The sequence below is a fragment of the Poecilia reticulata genome, chromosome 5 (assembly GCF_904066995.2).
Source record: "Poecilia reticulata chromosome 5, P_reticulata-male-v2, whole genome shotgun sequence".
Classification (NCBI taxonomy): domain Eukaryota; kingdom Metazoa; phylum Chordata; class Actinopteri; order Cyprinodontiformes; family Poeciliidae; genus Poecilia; species Poecilia reticulata.
The window spans coordinates 22,308,045-22,327,677 of record NC_088834.1 but is presented as its reverse complement, the minus strand read 5'-3'; the positions used below and the strand labels follow the sequence as shown (position 1 = coordinate 22,327,677).

At 39.4% G+C, this 19,633-nt stretch overlaps 2 protein-coding genes across 3 annotated transcripts; both read left to right on the top strand.

Moving 5' to 3' along the window:
- The first annotated feature begins 1,023 nt into the window (after positions 1-1,023).
- ftr97 (finTRIM family, member 97) lies at positions 1,024-3,806 on the top strand. The gene is made up of 2 exons (XM_008409356.2): positions 1,024-2,081; positions 2,629-3,806. Exons 1-2 carry the CDS (start codon positions 1,492-1,494, stop codon positions 3,506-3,508), a joined length of 1,470 nt encoding a protein of 489 aa, XP_008407578.1. The 5' UTR covers positions 1,024-1,491; the 3' UTR covers positions 3,509-3,806.
- An 807-nt stretch (positions 3,807-4,613) lies between these two features.
- Positions 4,614-19,136, top strand: eif4ba (eukaryotic translation initiation factor 4Ba). Of its 2 annotated transcripts, XM_008409353.3 has the most exons (15): positions 4,614-4,756; positions 6,943-7,083; positions 8,375-8,580; positions 9,525-9,641; positions 9,794-9,848; positions 10,558-10,704; positions 11,346-11,501; positions 11,635-11,796; positions 11,894-12,155; positions 12,874-12,962; positions 13,396-13,654; positions 13,782-13,819; positions 15,198-15,327; positions 15,821-15,887; positions 17,960-19,136. In XM_008409353.3, exons 1-15 carry the CDS (start codon positions 4,744-4,746, stop codon positions 18,035-18,037), a joined length of 1,920 nt encoding a protein of 639 aa, XP_008407575.1. In that variant the 5' UTR covers positions 4,614-4,743; the 3' UTR covers positions 18,038-19,136. The 2 variants fall into 2 exon arrangements, with proteins under 2 accessions (XP_008407575.1, XP_008407577.1); XM_008409355.3 differs by lacking the exon at positions 15,198-15,327.
- Positions 19,137-19,633: the final 497 nt, after the last annotated feature.

The window sequence follows — 19,633 nt, the reverse complement described above, 5'->3', positions numbered from 1 at the left end:
TTTTCTGGTGGATAATAAATTAAGGAACAAAAAAAATACAAATCCAAAAGAAAGAGCTAACTCTTTTTGATCCGAGCCAAAAGAGCCAGGTCTTCCGGAGACCCCACCTTCAGGACTAAAAGTGGAAATTAGAGTTTTCGATTCTCAAACGAAACATTGGCTAAAACAAAAACAAACACGTGAAGACTGATTTATACTGACCTACTTTGTCTTGGAGAATTTCTCTGATGATGTTTGGCTTTGGAACCTAGAAAACCGCTACTGATGAGAGCGCGTTTCCAAAAACGTCAAAAAAGCGTGACAACTTCGCCGAAACGCATGTGCACTGGGCGGTGCGGAGCCGAGAGATAGTATCTCATTATTTCGAAATAGTATCTCATTATTTCGAGATTATTTTTAAAAATTATTTTTACCAGAGTGGCGGAAACAGGCGTCCACACACATAGATATGAGATATGCGGATATAGCACTTCACGACTGCTTCAGAAATCTGCATATAATTTCTTGCTTCCAACAAACACAATAAACTTAAAAACAGCTTTGAAAAGCTCAAAGTGCTGCTGCCAACCTATTTCCAAAATGAAAGTGGTGCATTTTTAAACATCTTTTTATTTATTTATTTATTTTTTATTGTTTTATTAACTTTCGAAGAAATGTCATTCTGACTAGTCAGAGTGTTAATTTAAGATATATATCTTAAATAGAAAAACTGGTAATTCAAGATATCTCTAATTCATTTGGAGATATCTGAAAAGCAATTTTGACTAGTCAAAATTACAATTCGAGATAATTTAGTTTTGCCTAGCCATTATTTGCTTTTAAGATATCTATAATTTAATTTTCAGTCAAAACTATATCTGCTATTTAAAAATACATCTTAAATTATGATGTCATTCGAGATATCTTTAAATAGAATTTTGACTAGTCAAATCTAAAATCTACATATCTTGAATTTACTTTATGACTAGTCATAATTTAATTGTATGTGTATTTCAGATAGTCAGTAATTCTTGAAATGAAGTCTCCATACAAGTCAATTCATTTCGACTAGTCAAAATATAATTAGAGATATCTTAAATTACTAAAACTTCTAATCATTAAACAATTTGAGATATCTGGAATGTAAGGGCGGTAAGACAGAATTTATGTTAAAACGGCCTGCCATACAACCATAGTCTCCATACAACTCATCTGATGTCATTTCGACTAGTCAGAATGTAATTACAGATATCTCGAATAGGTATTTTGTCTAGTCAAAATATAATTGAAGATATCTTAAATTAGTTATACTTCTAGTCATAAAGCAATTTCAGATATCTGGAACGTAAGGGCGGTAAAACCGAATTTATGATAAAACGGCCTGCCATATAAGAATAGCTGACACATGAGCTGACGTGCCACGAGTAGTGGTGACGTACTTCCTTTTAAATTTACTCCACATAGATCGTTTCCTGCAGCCTGCTTTCTGTACAGCTTTTAGCAGTAACGACAATGAAGAGGACGCAGAAAATAAAATATCTCAGAGCAACTGGCACAACAACCGAGTTTTGTTGTGTGCCGTTGTGTCCGGTGAGTAGTAGGTGCAACAAATTCCTCAGTTTTTTCAGCTTCCCTGCTGATGAGGACTTGAGGAAACAATGGATAGTGGCTATCCGGAGAGCTAACTTAGAAATCAAAGGTCACACTAGAGTTTGTAGCCGCCATTTCAAACCTGAGGACATAAAAGAGCCTGAGAAAGAAATGGGCAGACGGAGGTTGAAAAAGGGATCTGTACCTGCTCTTTTCGAGTGGAATAATTTCTCCCTTCCACTCCCACCACCTGGGGTTTGGGAGACAAGTAAAAGACCACCACCAGAGGACATTGAGGAGGCGGCTAACCCACCAGCCAATGTCTATATTAAGGAACATGATTATGCCTCTGCTCCAGACCCTGCAGTTGTGGATTTGGTGTTGGAGGAAAATGATGCTCTCCGGGAGGAAGTCCGCCAGCTACGGGAACAGGCGGAGAGCCTTACTCTGAGGCAGCGATTCGGCATTCACCGTTTCGCGTCATCGGACAAGGACATTAGATTCTTCACAAGGTGAGACTTTGTGTTTTGGTATACGACTTCATACTTGCCAAGTCTTCCGTTTTGGCCTCTTTCATGCCGTCCTCCTGTATTAGTATATTCCTGTAAATTTCCTGTATAATACCATAATGATATAATTTACTCTGCATTTAGTCATAATGAATCTCATCAGTCTTACACATTTTTACTGTTTCTCTCATTTTTTTCTAAAACTGTATTAGTTCTTAGAAAAATTTACATTTTGAAATTTTGAAAGCTTAAAAAAATCTTCAGGCCTACATTATAAAAAAATAAATAGAAAAATGTTGCTACTTCTCTCAATTATTCTAAAAATATATTAGGGATATATTATGAATAACACATATAGTGCTATTAACAGGATAACAGGAGTTTTATTAGAGGTTTAGATTATGTTTTTTGCAACACACACACACACACACACACACACATTATATATATATATATATATATATATATGATACATTTTCTGTTTCTTTTTATTATGTTGTTGGTCAATATGAACACTTACTGGTATTAGAATATTTTCTTTGTTTTTCAGGTTTGCATCATATGACCTACTGATGCGTTTCTGGTCCATGATCGAGCCTGCTCTGCCATCCATGGTCAGTATTCGCCAAGGACAGAGAGGAACTGCCATCAACTCCGCTTCCTCAACCCAAACCCAAACCCTGCAGCCCATTGATGAGTTTTTCCTGTTCCTAAATTACATGGCCCTTGGATCCAAGCAACAGGATCTTGCTGACCGTTATGGTGTCCATGAGTCCACAGTCAGCTGGATCATTACTGCATGGACCAACTTTCTATTCACAGTGCTTGGCTCCATTAGGATCTGGATACCTGAGGACCAGATCCACAGCAGTCTACCTGCCGACTTCAAGGACTACCCCGACACAACAGTCATCCTCGACTGCACTGAGCTGAGGTGCCAGTGCCCATCTTCCCCTGTCCTCCAGAGTGAGGTGTTTTCATCTTACAAATCACACTGCACTCTAAAGGGGCTGATAGGGATTGCACCACATGGTGCAGTCACATTCGTCTCAGGACTGTATGCAGGGTCCATCAGTGACAAGCAGATCACATGTGAATCTGGTCTCCTCACCCTCTTAAAACCAGGGATGGCTGTCATGGTATACAGAGGCTTACTTATTGACGACATTGTACCCTGCAAGGTTTACAGGCCAACATTTTTCTTTGGGAGGTCTCAGATGTCTGCAGGGGAAGTTAGGGGGACCCCGGCCATAACACGCCTTGGAGTGCATGTGGAGAGCCTCATTCGCAGAGTCAAAGAGCACAAGTTATTTGACTCTGAAATTTCCCTAGGTGTTCTTGGGATTATCAACCAGCTGTACACTGTTGCTTGTCTGCTCACAAATTATGAAAATGGCCCACTGACAAAAGGCTTGGGCAAAGAAGCCTGATGTCAGAGCAACTACAAAAAAAAGTACTCTGTATTTACTGTTCATTTTCAATGTTCTATTTGTACATGAAATACAACTGAATCTCTTTCATAACTGCATTTCACAGATCTCATTTCCCTTATCTCAGTGTTTACATTACATGAAGTATCACATAGACAAGGCCTTCAAGTGTGATATTAAAATGCAACACTTGCATTTATTACTAGCAAAGTAATATGAATATTTCAATAAGTTAATCATATAATTTGATATACTAAGGTCAGGTGGCTTAAAAATAAAAGGTTTTTTTCTTACCAGATCTAATTTTTTTTTCTTTCTTTTTTAGAAAAGAATTTACAAACATACTTTCAAAAAAGCAATATTATGGCTTTAACAAATATTTTTAGCCTGCCCTTAATATTCTGTCAGAGTTCACCTGAAGTCAAAGTCAAACTAAACAAGCTGTAAAACACACTTGTCAATCAAGATGGCTGGCTTTGTGAGTGCAGATATTCTGAATTATGGAAGGTGTGTAAAGGTTAAAAAAAAAAACATTAAATATTCAAACTGCAAAAATACTTGGTAAAATTTAATTTTTCAACAAGCAATATTACTAACATTTGTTCTTGCCTTTTTTTTTTACAGTGGTCTCACTTATATAAAAGGTATGAAATATAAACTAATCCTGTACTGTGCTCAAAAAACACTTCTCCTATAGTGGATATAAAATACAGAGAAGCACAGATTGCATTCTGCCAGAATACGACCTTCTTTTTGTCACTGCAATAAAAGTACCATGCGTGGTACACCTGACTATTGGTCTATCAAAATATCTCACCTGAGCTGTGGACCTCTGCAGATACTCCAGGGTTACGATAGGCCTATTGGATGGTGAAAAAAAAATAAAATAAAATTGTCACTTTACTTTCAGCAAATTTGCCCAGCAGTTTGTTAGAACTTACTTATAAATACTGTATTTAACATTAATTCCAGGAGTTATCCTTTAAGTTTTTTGTAAATGATTAAGACACAGATGTGTGGATGATGAAAATTCACATTAAATGAAAATAAACAGTCAACAATTAGGATTTACAGATGGTTTTAGGCACAAAACTGAACAGAAAGCCATCGTGGAGCAGATATGGGGCAGGGAGTAAACATGGGAGGAGGCACGAGCCCGTGATCTGCGATGCGCGCTCCCGATAATAAACCTCTGACGCTTTCATCCGGGAACTACAACGAATTGCTTCTCCAACATGGCGGCGTCAGGTGAGGTTTATGTGGGTGAACGATACGAGTCGTTTAGAGGGAATTCCACCGGGTTATATCTCCGGACAGTCTGAGACATAAAGTAAAATTATTGTTATTTGTCTCTTTAGCGGTTCATCTCGTTGTCCTGTGCCTATGAACTCGTTTATGGATTGTTTTAGCACGCTAAAGGCGAAGCTGGCAGGGGAAGCCGAATGAACGAAGCAACGACTTGTAATCTGAAATGCCTCGGCCTACAAGTAAAAACGCTCTTTATTCAGGGAATGTAGCCTCGGAGTTTTGGTGCCTAGGTTTATTTACTGTAACGTTTACAGGCGATGCGTTGGTAAATGTTGCTAACTGTGTTCGGAGCTGGCACATTGTAAGTCGGCGGCGGAGCTCGCCTTGGCGCTACGGGCAAACAAGCGTCGGGCGCAGGCGCGTTTTGTGGAGGAGGGGTTGGGCCGAGGAGTCCGGGCCGCCTGGAGAGTCTCTCCCACGTGTGCGGCGCCGCTCCCTGGTACTTCGTTTCTGATGAAACGAGGCAGCTGGACCTGTTGGGTCGCATCCTGTATGTACCACAGGTCATCTCCTCCAACTTTGAGCTGTCTTCTCCCAGTCGGCCGAGTCTGGAACCGCTGATGGCGCACTTGGATCCTAACGCTGCGACGTTGCACTAGGCCCTAAAACCTAGCCAGCTAAGCAGGGATACTCCCCCCACCCCTCCCGCGCCCTCCGTCAGCAGCCCTTTGCTGACTAAGCCCGCAAAGACATAGAGACAAAAAGCGATAATGAAGGCAACAACTTGTGTGCTTATACTTTCCAGTAACTTCACACATAAAACATTTTTTAGTAATGCTAAAAGAAAACGTCATGCTTGGGTCACGACAAAAATGTTGCTGCTAGTATATACAGGTGGACAAACAACGAGAGCTTCTTAGTTAGGCATGCTTATCTCTAATTAAATTGGAAAGAGTTTTAAATACCTTTTCCCCCCTCTGATGTTGTTATGGTGTGTTTCTGACACCTGGGAGTTTCAGAGTTATTCTCTCTTCTCAAACCAAAACGAATCAAACCTGCTTTATGAGCTGTGTGAAGCCCCCCCTGAGCATCTAGTGGCCCCTGGTTGGCATTCTGACTGGAGTCCTCCCTAGTGGGCAAAAAGAACATCTAAATTCATTACTTTAACATATGCTTTAAAATGTACCGTTCTTTCCTTGTGCTGAAAGATGAGTAGTACGTTTATTTGTTTTTTCCCACTTGCAACTTAAACAGGTCACTTATTATGGGAGTTTTTTTCAGTTGCACTAATGTTTGGCTTTGCAACAAACCCTGTAATGCATGAACCAATAGAGGTAAATATTAGAAGTCAAGCACCTTGAGGTTAGTTTGTGTTTGTACATCGTTCACAACTCTTCAACGAGATCAGGCTAATCTGGTTGATACTGATTCCATTTTACTTCTAGGCTTGACATGGGGTTACAATAAATTTTCCACTCTAATGATTGTAACACACTAAAGTTAATATGCTACAAGATTTTAATGGAGGTAGTAGTTTAGAATGCTGCAGAAAACCTACTAGGAAGAAGGACATGTTTGGGAATGTATCCTTAATTTGGTCAGATTTGTATTAAACTCTGAAATGTGTAGCAATTACTTGCTATTGTTTGTTGTACATGAGTCCCGTAAGCTGACTTTTTAGCTTTAAGCATTTATTGAATGTGAAAAAAATATTCAAATATAACAGTATTTCATGTAATAATTTGGAAAAACTTGACAGATGTCAATCTCTGGTTGATTAGTTTATCTCTACATTAAATCATAGTAGAGGATTTTGAGCTGACATTGAAAATAACTGAAAAATTTAACCAAAAATAGTTTTGGTCGCTTTTTCTTGTAATACAGCAGTACCAATGCAAGTCAATCTATGAAAGCTGTGTCTTTTAAAAAAAAAAAATTTTTTTTGAAGGACAATTTTGGTTACATAGACTTCATAATTAATTTTACTTGTTGTTTCTGTTATCTTGTTTACTTTGGATATTTTAAATGTCTTCCAGTTCCAGTGTTAAATGATCATTAAAATTTAAAGTTTATTGATCTTTGCGAATTACTCGAAAATTGTCTCATCGTTTAACTTCTGGGGCAATTTACAATCCAGCAAAATTTGTAATTGTGACAGGCATATGCTCTGTACATCTTTCCTCCAGCTAAGAAGAAGAATAAGAAGGGAAAGACCCTCACTCTGAATGACTTCCTGGCAGAAGACGGCGGAGGCGGTACTCCTGCTCCTAGCTACCCGCCCAAGTCCACAAGCTGGGCTGATGAGACTGACGACCTGGATGGAGATGGTGAGCCAATAATTTAAATAAAGCCTGGTGGTCTGCCAGACTTATAATCCTCTAAGGGATTGAAATCAAGCAGCGATGCTAGTTTTGCTAGGTCTTAGCTCTATTGACAATGTTATGAATAATTAAAAATAACACTATTTCTAGTGTTATAACACTAACACTAATTTTTGCACTTTTCCCATGAATATGAACTAGAACCGGAAACGTGACTGCAGGATCAATATACTGTGTATATATAACAATTATGTTATATATACACAGTATATATAACAGTTATATATACTGTGTATATATACACAGCAAGATGAATTTCACGTTGAGGAAATGATTAACTTTGGTATAATTTTAATTCACTAATAAAACATTTTTCACAGCAAATGGGAACAATGTTTAAAAGTGGTATCTTCGTTATGTTATCTTGTGTAAAACATGTCTGGATAGACAGGCCTTTTCTCCAGGGTCTCAAAACACGCAACAGAATTAGGGGGGGAAACATGTCAGCATTTTAGTTGTGTGGTGATTTTACCCCCAGCTTGTGAGTTTGAATGTATCTGCTAAAATGATTTTTTTCCCCCCTTCTGATTAATGTTTGCTCACCTGTCGGCTGACGATGTAATTACCTCTGACAGCCATATACAGAATGAAGAGGGGCGACGATTGAATGCTATTCAAATCTTTTGGTTTCAACCACGGCTAACGTCTAGTAGGGGAAATCCAGAAGATAATATGAATGCTTCATGTGACGCAATAAAACAATATTTTAATTGTTAAGCTGTACCCGTTTCTGTACTATTTGCAGAAGTGCTAAAATAAAAGGTTGGGTTGAACTCTTGAGTAAAGATGATTGTCAATATTTTTCACTGATGCCTTTTGTTTTGCTTTAGTTGTCATGCAGTTGTATCTGCGCTTTTCCTGTGTTCTAATGATAAACTTATAAGTGATAGTTTGAGTCAGACTTAATAAACAGTTTGCTACTCAAGACTAGAATTTTTTTTTTTTACAAAGGGGTTAATTAAAGTCATGTGAGCAGCTTAATGAGGACCACATAAAACTTCTTTCACTTTAAATTGTGAATCTTGGAAATGTTCTCTAAGCATGATTTAGGTTTGTCTCAGCATGTTATTAATACTTAATAAATTTTTTCTAATGTCATTGCATTGCTATACATTTTTTCTCTTAAGATCAAATGTATTTACTCTGGGAGTATTTAACACAAGGAATGCAAGTAGAAAAAAAATAGCATTGATTAGAAATATATGTTTTAATCTTTTTGCAAAATGAATCACTTTAGTTGCCACATCTTGGCACACCGAGGAAGATACGTACCGGGCCCCACCCATTGACCGGTCCATCCTGCCCACGGCTCCTCGCTCGGCACGTGAGCCCAACATCGACCGCTCCAGGCTGCCTCGCAGCCCACCGTACACTGCCTTCCTGGGAAACCTGCCCTACGACGTCACAGAGGACTCGATAAAAGACTTCTTTCGCGGCTTGGCGGTAAGTACATCTTAACACAGCGGACCAACATTCAGTTAACACAATTTACTTGCAGAAGAGGTGTTGTGTTTGATACGGCAAAAATATGTCATGATTGTTACAAGATAATCACGATTTCTGTTCATAAAACCATGGTTCTTGATTTTAAAAAATGATGTATAACGCTGAAAGAATACTGAAGAGATTCGTTTGTGCAAGTTTATGTTGTGACCAACACAACAGGCATCTAATGCAATTTTTCTTTTGATTATTGTGGCTTATTGCTTGTAAAAAACATAATTTAATTTGTCTGAAAAGTGTAATATTAGACCAGTAAAAGCAATTTGTAAAACCAAAGTGTTGTCACAGTGCAGACTGATGACTTCCCAGTTGATCAGCAGGTTGTCATGGTCACCCTTCACAGGGAGGGAAGGCTGCAAAAGGTTGTTGCTAAAGAGGTTCAGGATGCTGAATCCAAGTATACTAATGGGAAGTTGTGTGGAAGGGAAACGTGTGCTAGAAAAAGATACACAAGCAGCGATGACAACCAAAACTGTACAGTACAGGAAAATTTTTCACTAGGCAGACATGTTTGTGTTAAACATCTTTTTTTATTGGTTTATGCAATATTCTAACTTTCTTCGAATAACAATTTCTGGCTTCAAACTTCAGTTTGATATTAAAGATGTTTGTGTAATAAGTCTTTTTTTTATTGTGTAAACATTTATTACCTGTATGAGTTCCCGTGTTCTTAGTCTGTTACCTTGTTTTTTTTTTGTCAATTAATAATAGTCTTAATGTTTTTGTTCTCTGAATGTTTCTTTATCCGAGAAATGGCAACAGAAACTTCAAATTTTTACTGCAAAATTTTCTGAGCTTTTTTTGGGGGGGTTTCTTATTGCTTAACTTAAGTTTGTGAAGTTTTGGCTCCTTTTAATGGTTTTTATTTTCTTCGTTGTTTCCAGATCAGTGCAGTACGTCTGCCTCGAGAGCCCAGTAATCCAGAGAGGCTGAAAGGTTTTGGATATGCTGAATTTGATGACCTGGAGTCCCTTCTGAGGGCCCTCAGTCTGAATGAAGAGGTGAGATGAACAGCTTCAAAAACCGTTTAAAAGTTTGATTGTTGTTTTTTTTTTTTATTGTATTTCCTACCGTTTTTCTTTTGTTATGCGAGATTTCTCAGCCACAAAACTAAATCTTGTTGTGCTTCTTTGTTCACCATTCATGTTTCCAGAACCTGGGGAACCGAAGGATTCGTGTCGATATTGCAGACCAGTCAAACGATAAAGGTTTGTTTGTCAATTCTTTTGGATGGTGGACATTTCTTCTCTTTACCAAACCGAAATTCCCCCATTACCCCCTCCAAGTAATTTAAAATGATTTTTACTAACAATTTGTTGTACAATATTTACACTCCTCTCATCCATGTGATACTACTATTCATATTTAAAACCTTCCCACATTGGAAATAGCTGCCATAAATGTAATGAAAGTCAGTATTTTACATTTCAAGATGAGAGTAAAGGGTTAAAGACTGAAACAAAATTGTATTCCAGTCTTTAATACACACCCATGTGTCGACACACACAGGTGTGTCGACAACTTGACATCAGGGTGATGTTGGCCAACGGTACCAACTTAGCATAGTTGGCAAAGGCGATGATGTTCAATAGGAGTAGGAAACTCATCCATTTACATTTTTTTAGTAGAAACAGTGCATCCTGAACGTATTCACAGTGATGTGCTGTATCTAGTAAGAAAACAAAGATGGATAAGCTTGATGTTCTTACTCCTAGTGAACTGAAGTATGCACCATGCAAATCCAATGCAAATGTAAACTGCCAACTGATCCGAGCATCTTTTTTTTTCTGTAGAGTTTTAATCATGTTATACACACCCTCCAAGTAATTTATACAAGATTTTAAACTTGGCAGATACATTGTTACAATAATATGACATGGTAAATGTCAATCTTAAGACACTTTCTTTACTTTCCAGAAAGAGACGGTGGATCCATGGGAGGCAGAGATAGGGGTGGACGAATGGCAGACATGGGTCCCGACAAGACGGACAGCGACTGGAGAGCCAGGCCAAGTGCGGACAGCGATGATGGACCTCCAAAGAGGGATGATGCTTTTGGAGAAAGTAAGTCAAAGTTTCCAGTTATGTCTCTTTTAGATGTTCCCTTCAAATTATTTTGTGGATATGTGATATTGGTATAAAGCATTTTATATGATAAATCACAAATGTGATTAGATTTTATAAATGATTAAATCAGTTTGTTGATGTCCGCTGCATAGGAGCCTAAAGCAGCTTTTCTGTGGTAAATACTCATTTGTTGTTTTTATTGGGAGCAGAGGTGATATCAACACTGTGCCATTTGAAAAACATTACAGGGTTTAAACATTTCAGTCATAACAGTAATTGGATGTTTGTTGCAGCAGACCGTACAATTTTTGAGAAGGTTAGAGACCGCCATAATCACACAGTGTAAACCCAACTGGGTGAGAGGACTTGAGGTGGAAGAGCTGCAGGTCTGTGGTAAAACTTTAACATCTCAACACCTAAACAGTGTTGGTCCATGATTTAGATGTGTGGGGCAACACACACCTAAATAGTGTGTACTCTTTAAGCTAGTGTGCACTCGTTGTCCGGGAAAAAAAATTATTTTTGAGTTTCTGGCCGGTGTAATACTCGTTAAGCGGGAAATGATCAGTTTTCAGTCCTCAGCTGGTTTTGTTGCTGCATCTGCATCAAAAAACGTTTTTCTCTTCATCCCATTGCAGAATCACGGGACCGGTATGAGTCAGACCGTTACAGAGAGGGGTCACGACGGGACGATCGCTATGATGGAGGAAGAGACCGCTACCGTGATCGCTATGACGACAGAGACCGCAGGGACCGCTATGACGACAGGGACCGCAGAGACTATGATAGAGGAGGTGAGTTTTTCACAAAGTTGGGTGGGTTTTGTGTTTAGCGTTTTTCTTTTTGACGTTGGTGTTTTGAGTAGCCCTTTCCTATTTACAGCAGGATGCCCTAACTTCTGCCTCTGTCTTCATGTCATCTTTTTAGGCTTTGACTCCCGTGGTGGAGGAGGTCGTCGTGCCTTTGGAAGCAGCTTCCGTCGTGATTATGAAGATGGTCGAGGTAGCAATGATCGTTATGGCGAGAGGGATCGTTATGGCGACCGGGATGACCGGTACGATAGACGAGATGACAGGCGCGAGGAGAGAGGTGAGGTTACCTAAATGAGTCTTGAGTTTAGTTTTGTGCAAAAAACAAACAAAAAAATGTTTGGAAGAGCCGTACTGACTTCATTTTCACCCCCCAGCTCCTCAGCAAAGACCTAAGTTAAACCTGAAACCCCGCAGCGTACCGAAAGAAGAGGAGGGTAACAGCAGTGGGGGCACATCTCCAGCTGTCCCTCCGAGCTCTGGAGCCAGGTCCTCATCCATATTCGGTGGGGCAAAACCAGTTGATACGGCAGCCAAGGAGAGGGAGGTGGAAGAGAGGCTGAAAAAAGAAGAGGAGAGGCTGCAAAGACAACTGGAGGTGGACAAAAGCCGAGTACCTGAAAGGAAGATGAGGGACAGGTAACACCTGCGAGTGTGCAGTTCAAATATAAGCAACCATTTAAGGAAAAAACAATCCAAATGTATTACGTTTACTTCAATTTCAGTTCAAATCTGTTTTTTTCTTATGTATTACTCATCAACTATCAGATTGAAGGTCAATTTTATACATTTCATTGCAGTTTATTGTGTAAGGAAACCAAGCTGATTGCATTGAATGACAGACTTTATAGAAATCTGGCATGCGTTAGATGAAAATGGAACCAAACTCTCTCCTTTTAAGAGGAAGCAACCTCCAGCAGAACCTCCAGGCTCGGTGCAACTATCTGCCGTGGCCGACGGAGGGCTGAGAGTACAAAACATGCACACACAAAAAACCCAGAGGCACTGCTCCAGGAGCACTTTCTAAGTTTAAGAAAAAGTGTTGATGGCAGCAGAAGCTCTTCATCAAGAACAAAAGCAAGGTTAAACAGATAAGCTTTGAGGCAGATGTAAAATCCATGGGCTGAATTTGCATAAAAACTCCAAGCAACAGCTCCTTCGATTGCTGTTTACGACGGAGATGGGGTTAAACTTCTTCTAGGAATGAAACAGGACGCAACAGCTCAGTTTGTTGATGCGATTGTGTTTATGTCATTTTTTATAAGCTCGATTTTTAAAGCCCAAGTTGAAGTGCAGCCATGTTCTTTTTACTGTTTGTTTGGTAACGGAAACGAAGGAATTGTTTTCTTGTTTTTAGGGACCCCAGCTGGCGCAACGAGGAAACTCAGTCTGAGCGATCTCGCACAGAAAGCGAGTCTTCGCAGCCAGGAAGCACCTCTGGGAGAGGTGAGATATTTCTGCTCTACATCTCGACGGCAGAGCCTGCTGCTAAAAATACAGCTGGAAGAGTACATTGTCTTTCCTTTCATACAGTGCCTTAAAAAAATATGTAAAACTCCACAGCTTTCATTTGATCAGTACAGGGTAGTGCGTTTTGATTTTCATGTATAATTTCTTCATAATGTTCTCTACTTTTGTGTGTCTATCAGATTAAATTCCAATAAAATAAGTTCCAATTTGTGGTTTTATTGTTACAAAATGTGAAATGATGCCTTTTCCAAGGGTATGTCTACTTTTTTCAAGGCGTTTTAAGTTAAATTTGTTGCTCTGTTTTCATCAGAGAGAACTTTGCATGCTTTCTTCATGGTATAAAAAGCTCTCCTTTGTGCCATTTAGTAACATTTTTCAGAGTTCTTCTAACAGAACTTTCATCTGGCAGGGTCGAGGTGTCTAGATGGCGAGCGCTCCGGGGAGAATGAGGTTTTCTCTGGGAGAGAAGGCAACTCCTCCCCCGGTTCCTCGCCGCGGCCAACCTCCACCGGCTCCTCAAAGGAGCCGCTGAAAGTGATGCCTGCCCCTCCTCCCAAGGAGAACGCTTGGGCCAAAAGAAGTGCTGTGAGCACAGGCTCCAACGAGGGAGAAGGTCGGCCCCCGGTCTCTCCCGTCTCTCCGAGCGGCTCGGCTCCCCCAAAGTTCAGGTGAGGACTGTTAAACGGCCACGGCTAACATTGAGATGCCCAGGAAAGAGACTGGATTTTAAGTCGCCTGTCTAAAGTCGTTTTATTTTACAAAAGGCATCTCTTGTTGCTCTTTGTTTTGCTGCAGCTCGCCAAGTTCTGGAGATGAAAGAGGGTCTGGAAAAGGTGAGGTTTGCCAGTGAGTGCTGAACACAAACTCCACGTGCAAGAACATCAGTCTACAGGTGGCTGTGTAGTAGAAATCTATTAACAGCCATGGTAATTCAGCCGTGTTTGTGGAGCCACAGAATCGCTCTAATTACTGCTACATTTTAGAGGATTTTGAGGTTCTTGTTACCCTTTGAGTTTTAAGGCAAACTGCATCATGGTAACAGGGATAAAAAATTTATTCCTATTTACTGAGTGTTGGAAACAATTAGCAAAAATGTAATTTGAAGCACTTTTCTGTTTTAACATTTATTTATTATAACAAAGTTCCTTCATTGTTTGTATTCTGCCAAAGGCATCATCACACCATGTGGAGAGACAGCAGTCTGTAAGAAAAGGTTTTCAGGATTTCTTTTATTTAGATAAATACAAATGGTAAATATTTTAGCCATATCTGTACCTTAACGTACTCGTAAATCCCACTCGTACCAGGACAAAGCTCATAATTACAAAACTGCAACTTGGCAAATCAGTTCTTTACAGTATGTTGACATTGATTCTATAAAACACAGCGATATCACAGTGTTGCATCAAGATTTAATTGCTTTTATTTAAGCAGTAGTGTAACAGTTATTCTGGCCACTATGAAATAATACATTGATCATTACAGACATGTTAATGTTGTCTGCAGGGCTGTGCAATAAATGTCAACAAAACACCGGCCGCTGGAGGCAAGCAAACCAAACCTGTTGAAGAGTCGATTCTGTGCATCTCTGTAGAAAGATGCACGGTCTTCAGTAAAAACAGGAAACTGTTTGGTGCCATTTGGGTTTCGACTGTTGTAATCTGGTATTTAAATTAATAACGATGAGCAGAGAAAGGACGAAAACACCATTGCTAAAAATGCGACTGTTCTCCAGATAAGTTCACTGCTTCATAACTCCTTCACTTCTATACGGAATAATTTTTACACTGTCGTCTTTTTATTTTTTGAGGCATTTAAAACGATTTGTTTGGTTTTCTGTCCATTTCTTTGAAGAAAATGGGTTGTCTCAGTGCTTTCAGAGTTTTTGCTGCCACTCATTAAGGTAGGACTGTTGTAGCGACAGAAAGGGCTCTGATAAATAAAAATGAAAAGTAAATGGCTACTGCAGTGTCAACAACCAAAACATTTTCCAGTAAACACATTTACTGCCTTTTTTCTTTTTTGCTGTTGTATCGATATAGAAACAGTTTTTATGTTGATTAAATTTAGTTCTCATTTGGTGCATATAGGTTCCATTTGTAACGGAACTTTTTAAAAAAAATTTTATTCATTTATTTTTTTGTTGTTGTGTTGTCTACTGTACAAACACTACAATCAGGCCCTCACTCAGTGTCTGTCATCTTTTTGAAGATGAGAACAAGGCTGATGGTGTGCGTCGGGACCGAGGGGCCCCACGGACACGAGGGGGGCCTGCAGGGCCTGGAGCTGGGAGGGGCCGAGGAGAGGTGCCCAACAAAGACAGAAAAAAGGAGGCAGACAGGTCAGCCACAAAATAAGAATAAATAGTTTTCCAAAGCTCCTAATGAGACTGAGAACAGTTCCTGGGCATCTGTAAAGACTGGCCTTCTCTGTTACTGTTTCTATCAGATCTTTTCCCCTCATGTTGCACAACATGCAAATGCCATGATGTCCAGCTTCCACACACAAAAATATCATTGGCTGCACCAAGTCATTTAGGAGAAAGTTGACATCAGAGCTAAAGAAAGAACTCGGCGTAATTCAGAATTGGCTTTTTCTCAGTATTCTGACCTGTTTTATGTATATCTAAGCAATAGAGTAGTTGATCAACTTCAGTGTTTATATATGTAGCATACATTATTATCACCTAGACATTCTAACATGGTGGACTAAGCAAAGTGCCAATCAGTTTGCTGGTTTTCAGAGATTGTACCTGTGTGGGTTTTTATCGACCAACGCCCAGCATTAACTCACTGGTGTTTGTTTTAAACGTTTTTGCTTCATTCTGATTGTAGAAAGGACAACAAACGAGACTCCAGACCTCCTCCAGAGCCAAAGAAATACGAGGAAACCCCAACCCCCGTAAGTCGCTGCCATTTGCTAATGCATACGTTTTCATATGTGTGCATGTTATGCATACATATTATGCATACATTTAAATGTTGTGAAATGCCACATTTCACAACATTTAAACAAAGACCAAAATTTAAAATATATAACATGATCGAGATACTTTTATTTAAAATGAAATGACAATAAATATTCCAACTTGTGCTATATTACAGTTTTAATAATGTTAAACATTTAATATGGGTTATTTAGGTAAAGAATTAATATTTATGATTGACTCTTGATAATTTAAGTAGATTTGACATGCTTTTTTTCACAGAACAGTACACTTTTTTTGTTTCCGTGTGTTCTTTATAAAATAGCACAAGTTTAACAAACTGATACCAGATGGTTAATTTAACTAAAGGAACAATATTGGAAACATTTAGCAGCCTAGAAACGGTAACGTCTGCAAAACTGTGCTGTGCATTTATAATAACTGGCCATTTCTCATTCCTTAAGCCTAGCTCACATGGCAAGATTTTTTTGTCCAGATTTTCCCGATGGACCAATCTTAGGATGCCCTGATTATCGGGACGACTCTTTAAGATAATATTAGCTAATCATTCTGCCATGCGTGTGCATCAATACTGAAGGACACTGGGACCGCTCCGATCTAAAATCAGGGATATTCAACATGTTGGATCGGGTTGGCCCGATATTGCAGCATGTGTGGTGTCCCCCGACTTCGAACGAGAACACAGCCTGTTGAATGTGACAGGCAGCCAATCAGAAAGCACGGTCATGTAAGCACAAAGGAAATCCCAAACAAAGAACAGCCTAGCCAAATGCATGCAACTATTTTATAACATCAAAGCAACAAAAAACTTAAAATCATATAATTAACCAGTGAAGCTAAATGAAACGGCAGAAAAGAAAATAGTGTAACAACAGCTAACAACAAAAAAAAACAACTCTTTCAGAAAGATTTCAGATGGATTTTTCAGAAATCAGAAAACTTCACAAACTATCGCCATCGTCTCTAAATCGTCTGCCATGTTTGTTCACTCTAAATTCACATATGGTATGGCAGGACTTTACTGGATTTTTTTTGTCTGGAATCTGAATATTGACGAGTGAAATCTGTGAGTGTGTGGTGTGTTGCTCCTGCCGGACCACGCAGTATGATCGAACCTGTTGTGGTGATTAAAAATTTTTTAGGTGTGCGTGTGGTCTCTCAATGTTTGAAAATTGGTCGACAATTTTAAAATTCTGCCATGTGAACTAGGCATTTCTCACATAAAGGTCCATCTCAAATCACAATATCAGGATAAACTACAAAAAGCTCGAATCTAAAGGAAGCTGACTGTTCAGACGGCTGAATGAAAGAGAGAAAGGAGCAGATAACCACAGCTGTTAGAGGAGTCTGAGGCAAAGTCCGTTCAAGTGTTTTGGGAGATTGATGAGATGTGGACTGCAGCTGGAGTCTGTGCTTCAGAAACAACCACACACACACACACACTCCCTCTCATCCAGGACATTTCCTGTGTTAAAACACAACATTACACCTATCCCAGGAGGTAGCAACAAGCTTAACCACTACAAACTGGAGTAATAGTGAAGCAAGATTGACCCAGTACAAACAAAGATGGAGGTTTTCAGCAGCCTGTCTAGAGGAAACTAGATTCTATAAATAATAATTACAATTCACTGAATTCGACTTTCACTTTGAGTCAAATTATAGAAACAAGAGGTTACGGTTCTAATTTACTGAGATGTAGCTGTACATTTTGTTTCCGTTTACAGTGAATGAACATTAGTTATTTCATTCTCTTTAAAGAAATGTATGTATTTTTCACGTTCTTGTAGTTGTAGAATTAATCTAATCACCTTCTACTGTATTTAGAACAATAACCTGTTCTGTATAGCTCTTCTCTCAACCCTTGGCTAGGCCTTTTAAACATTTACAGCTAAAAACACAAAATGTTAGTAAAACCAAACAAAGCAAGTGGGGAAAAAAATTCACCTTGAAATGGATATAAAATAATTACAGAAAAAAAGAAAAAACTTGATGTTTTTTTTTTCTTTTTGTTTGCTTCCTTCAGAAGTTCAGCTCAGCCAGCAAATACGCCGCTTTGCTAATGGACGGAGAACAAGGAGATGACACCGAGGACGTCGAGTAGATGACGAAACGAGGCCTGATAGCGCGTCAAGAGGAGAAAGTGACAAACTCCAGAGAAAAAGAAAAAAAAAAAAGAATCTCACATAGTCTATAAAAACAAAATCTTCTCACATGGAAGTGGCTCTCAGGGGAGGGGGCCACTACCTCCCTGTGCCCCCCTCCCCTTTTCCTCCCTCTCCCTTGTTTTTCCTGCAACAATCCTGCCCTTCACCTTCAATCCACCCAACCATCCATCCATCCCTTCTCTCCCTGCCCCACCCTCAGGACTTTTCAGGTTCTAGAGGAAAACAGTCACCTACTGGACTTGTTTTAAATGGAAAAGCTGACACATGGAAAAGTGATGGCAAACCTTGAATTAATTGTAATAAATAAATGGAAAAAGTGAGGAAAAAAAATGAATTTGTACATTTTTGGATTCCAGGCGTGCTGAGGTAGGATTTGATAAAATGAGCCGTAGCTTACTAAGTGGAGCTTTTTTTTTTTTTTTATGAGCAGTATTTAACTTGCATACTTCTTAGATAAATGCAGTTTTTTGCTCTCTGTATCTCCTGGTAAATGATTCGGTATTGGAAAATGAACTCGGCAAATTTATCGACAAACCCTGTCTTCCACTACTAACGCTCAAGAATGTCGAGACTTTGGCTATTAATTTAACCCCCACTACCCCTCTTAAGTCAATCATGTTCAACAAATTAGGGATTTTTAAATTGTTCTGAATCGCAGTATTAGCAGAAAGGACTAACGGACTGCGGCGCCTGTCCGTCAAGACCGAAAGAGAAGCGGCCGCCGCTCGATTCTCCCGGAGAATCCATCAAAGTGCCATTACTGTTTTTTTTCCACCAATCGCTGTACAGATGTTCCTGTGTTTCTACGCTTTTTGATGAAGTATCCGCATCAGTTAAATGCCCATAAAAGTTTGGTTTTCAGTCATGTGAACGCGTCTCTGCAGCTGTCTAATCATTTACTCTTCCTGCATATATATCTCCACACTGATACCACGGGGGGAATAAGGCTTGGCTTTACCAAAGTAGCGTTTGAGGATTTCCATGAAATGACAAGAGCTTGTCTTCCGGTTTGCAATAAATTGGAGTGATTATGTACTTTCCAATAGTATGTGGTCTTTTGCTTCACACAGCTGCCGTTGCACTGTTTCCGCTCATTAAATCTGCTGCAGCAGATCGGGAGCATTTACTTTAATGCCACTCGGGTCCAGCAGATCATCTGTGAGCAGCAGCTTGTTGTGCACAACTCCAAACCGTGAAACTGGTGTTTGCAGAGTGGAGAGTCGTTCCACATATGGAACAACAAAGTTATTTAGATGTCATTCCAAGTATTTAGGTGTTATTCTAACGGCTTTCCAGGTGTGGTCTGTAATGCAATTAGCTTTCTTTGTTTCTTCAGGCTCAGCACCCTGCTGAGAGTCTGACTCCTGGTGGCAGCTGCTGGGGCTTTTCGCACGCGCACACACACATACACACAGAGAGTATGCATTCAAGATGGCCTGTGATTTCTAGTTGGTTATGCAGCCGTGTTTTGTACAGGCCTTCTGGTACTAATGATTGAAAACGGGTTTTGCCTCGAATAAGGATCTGATTTA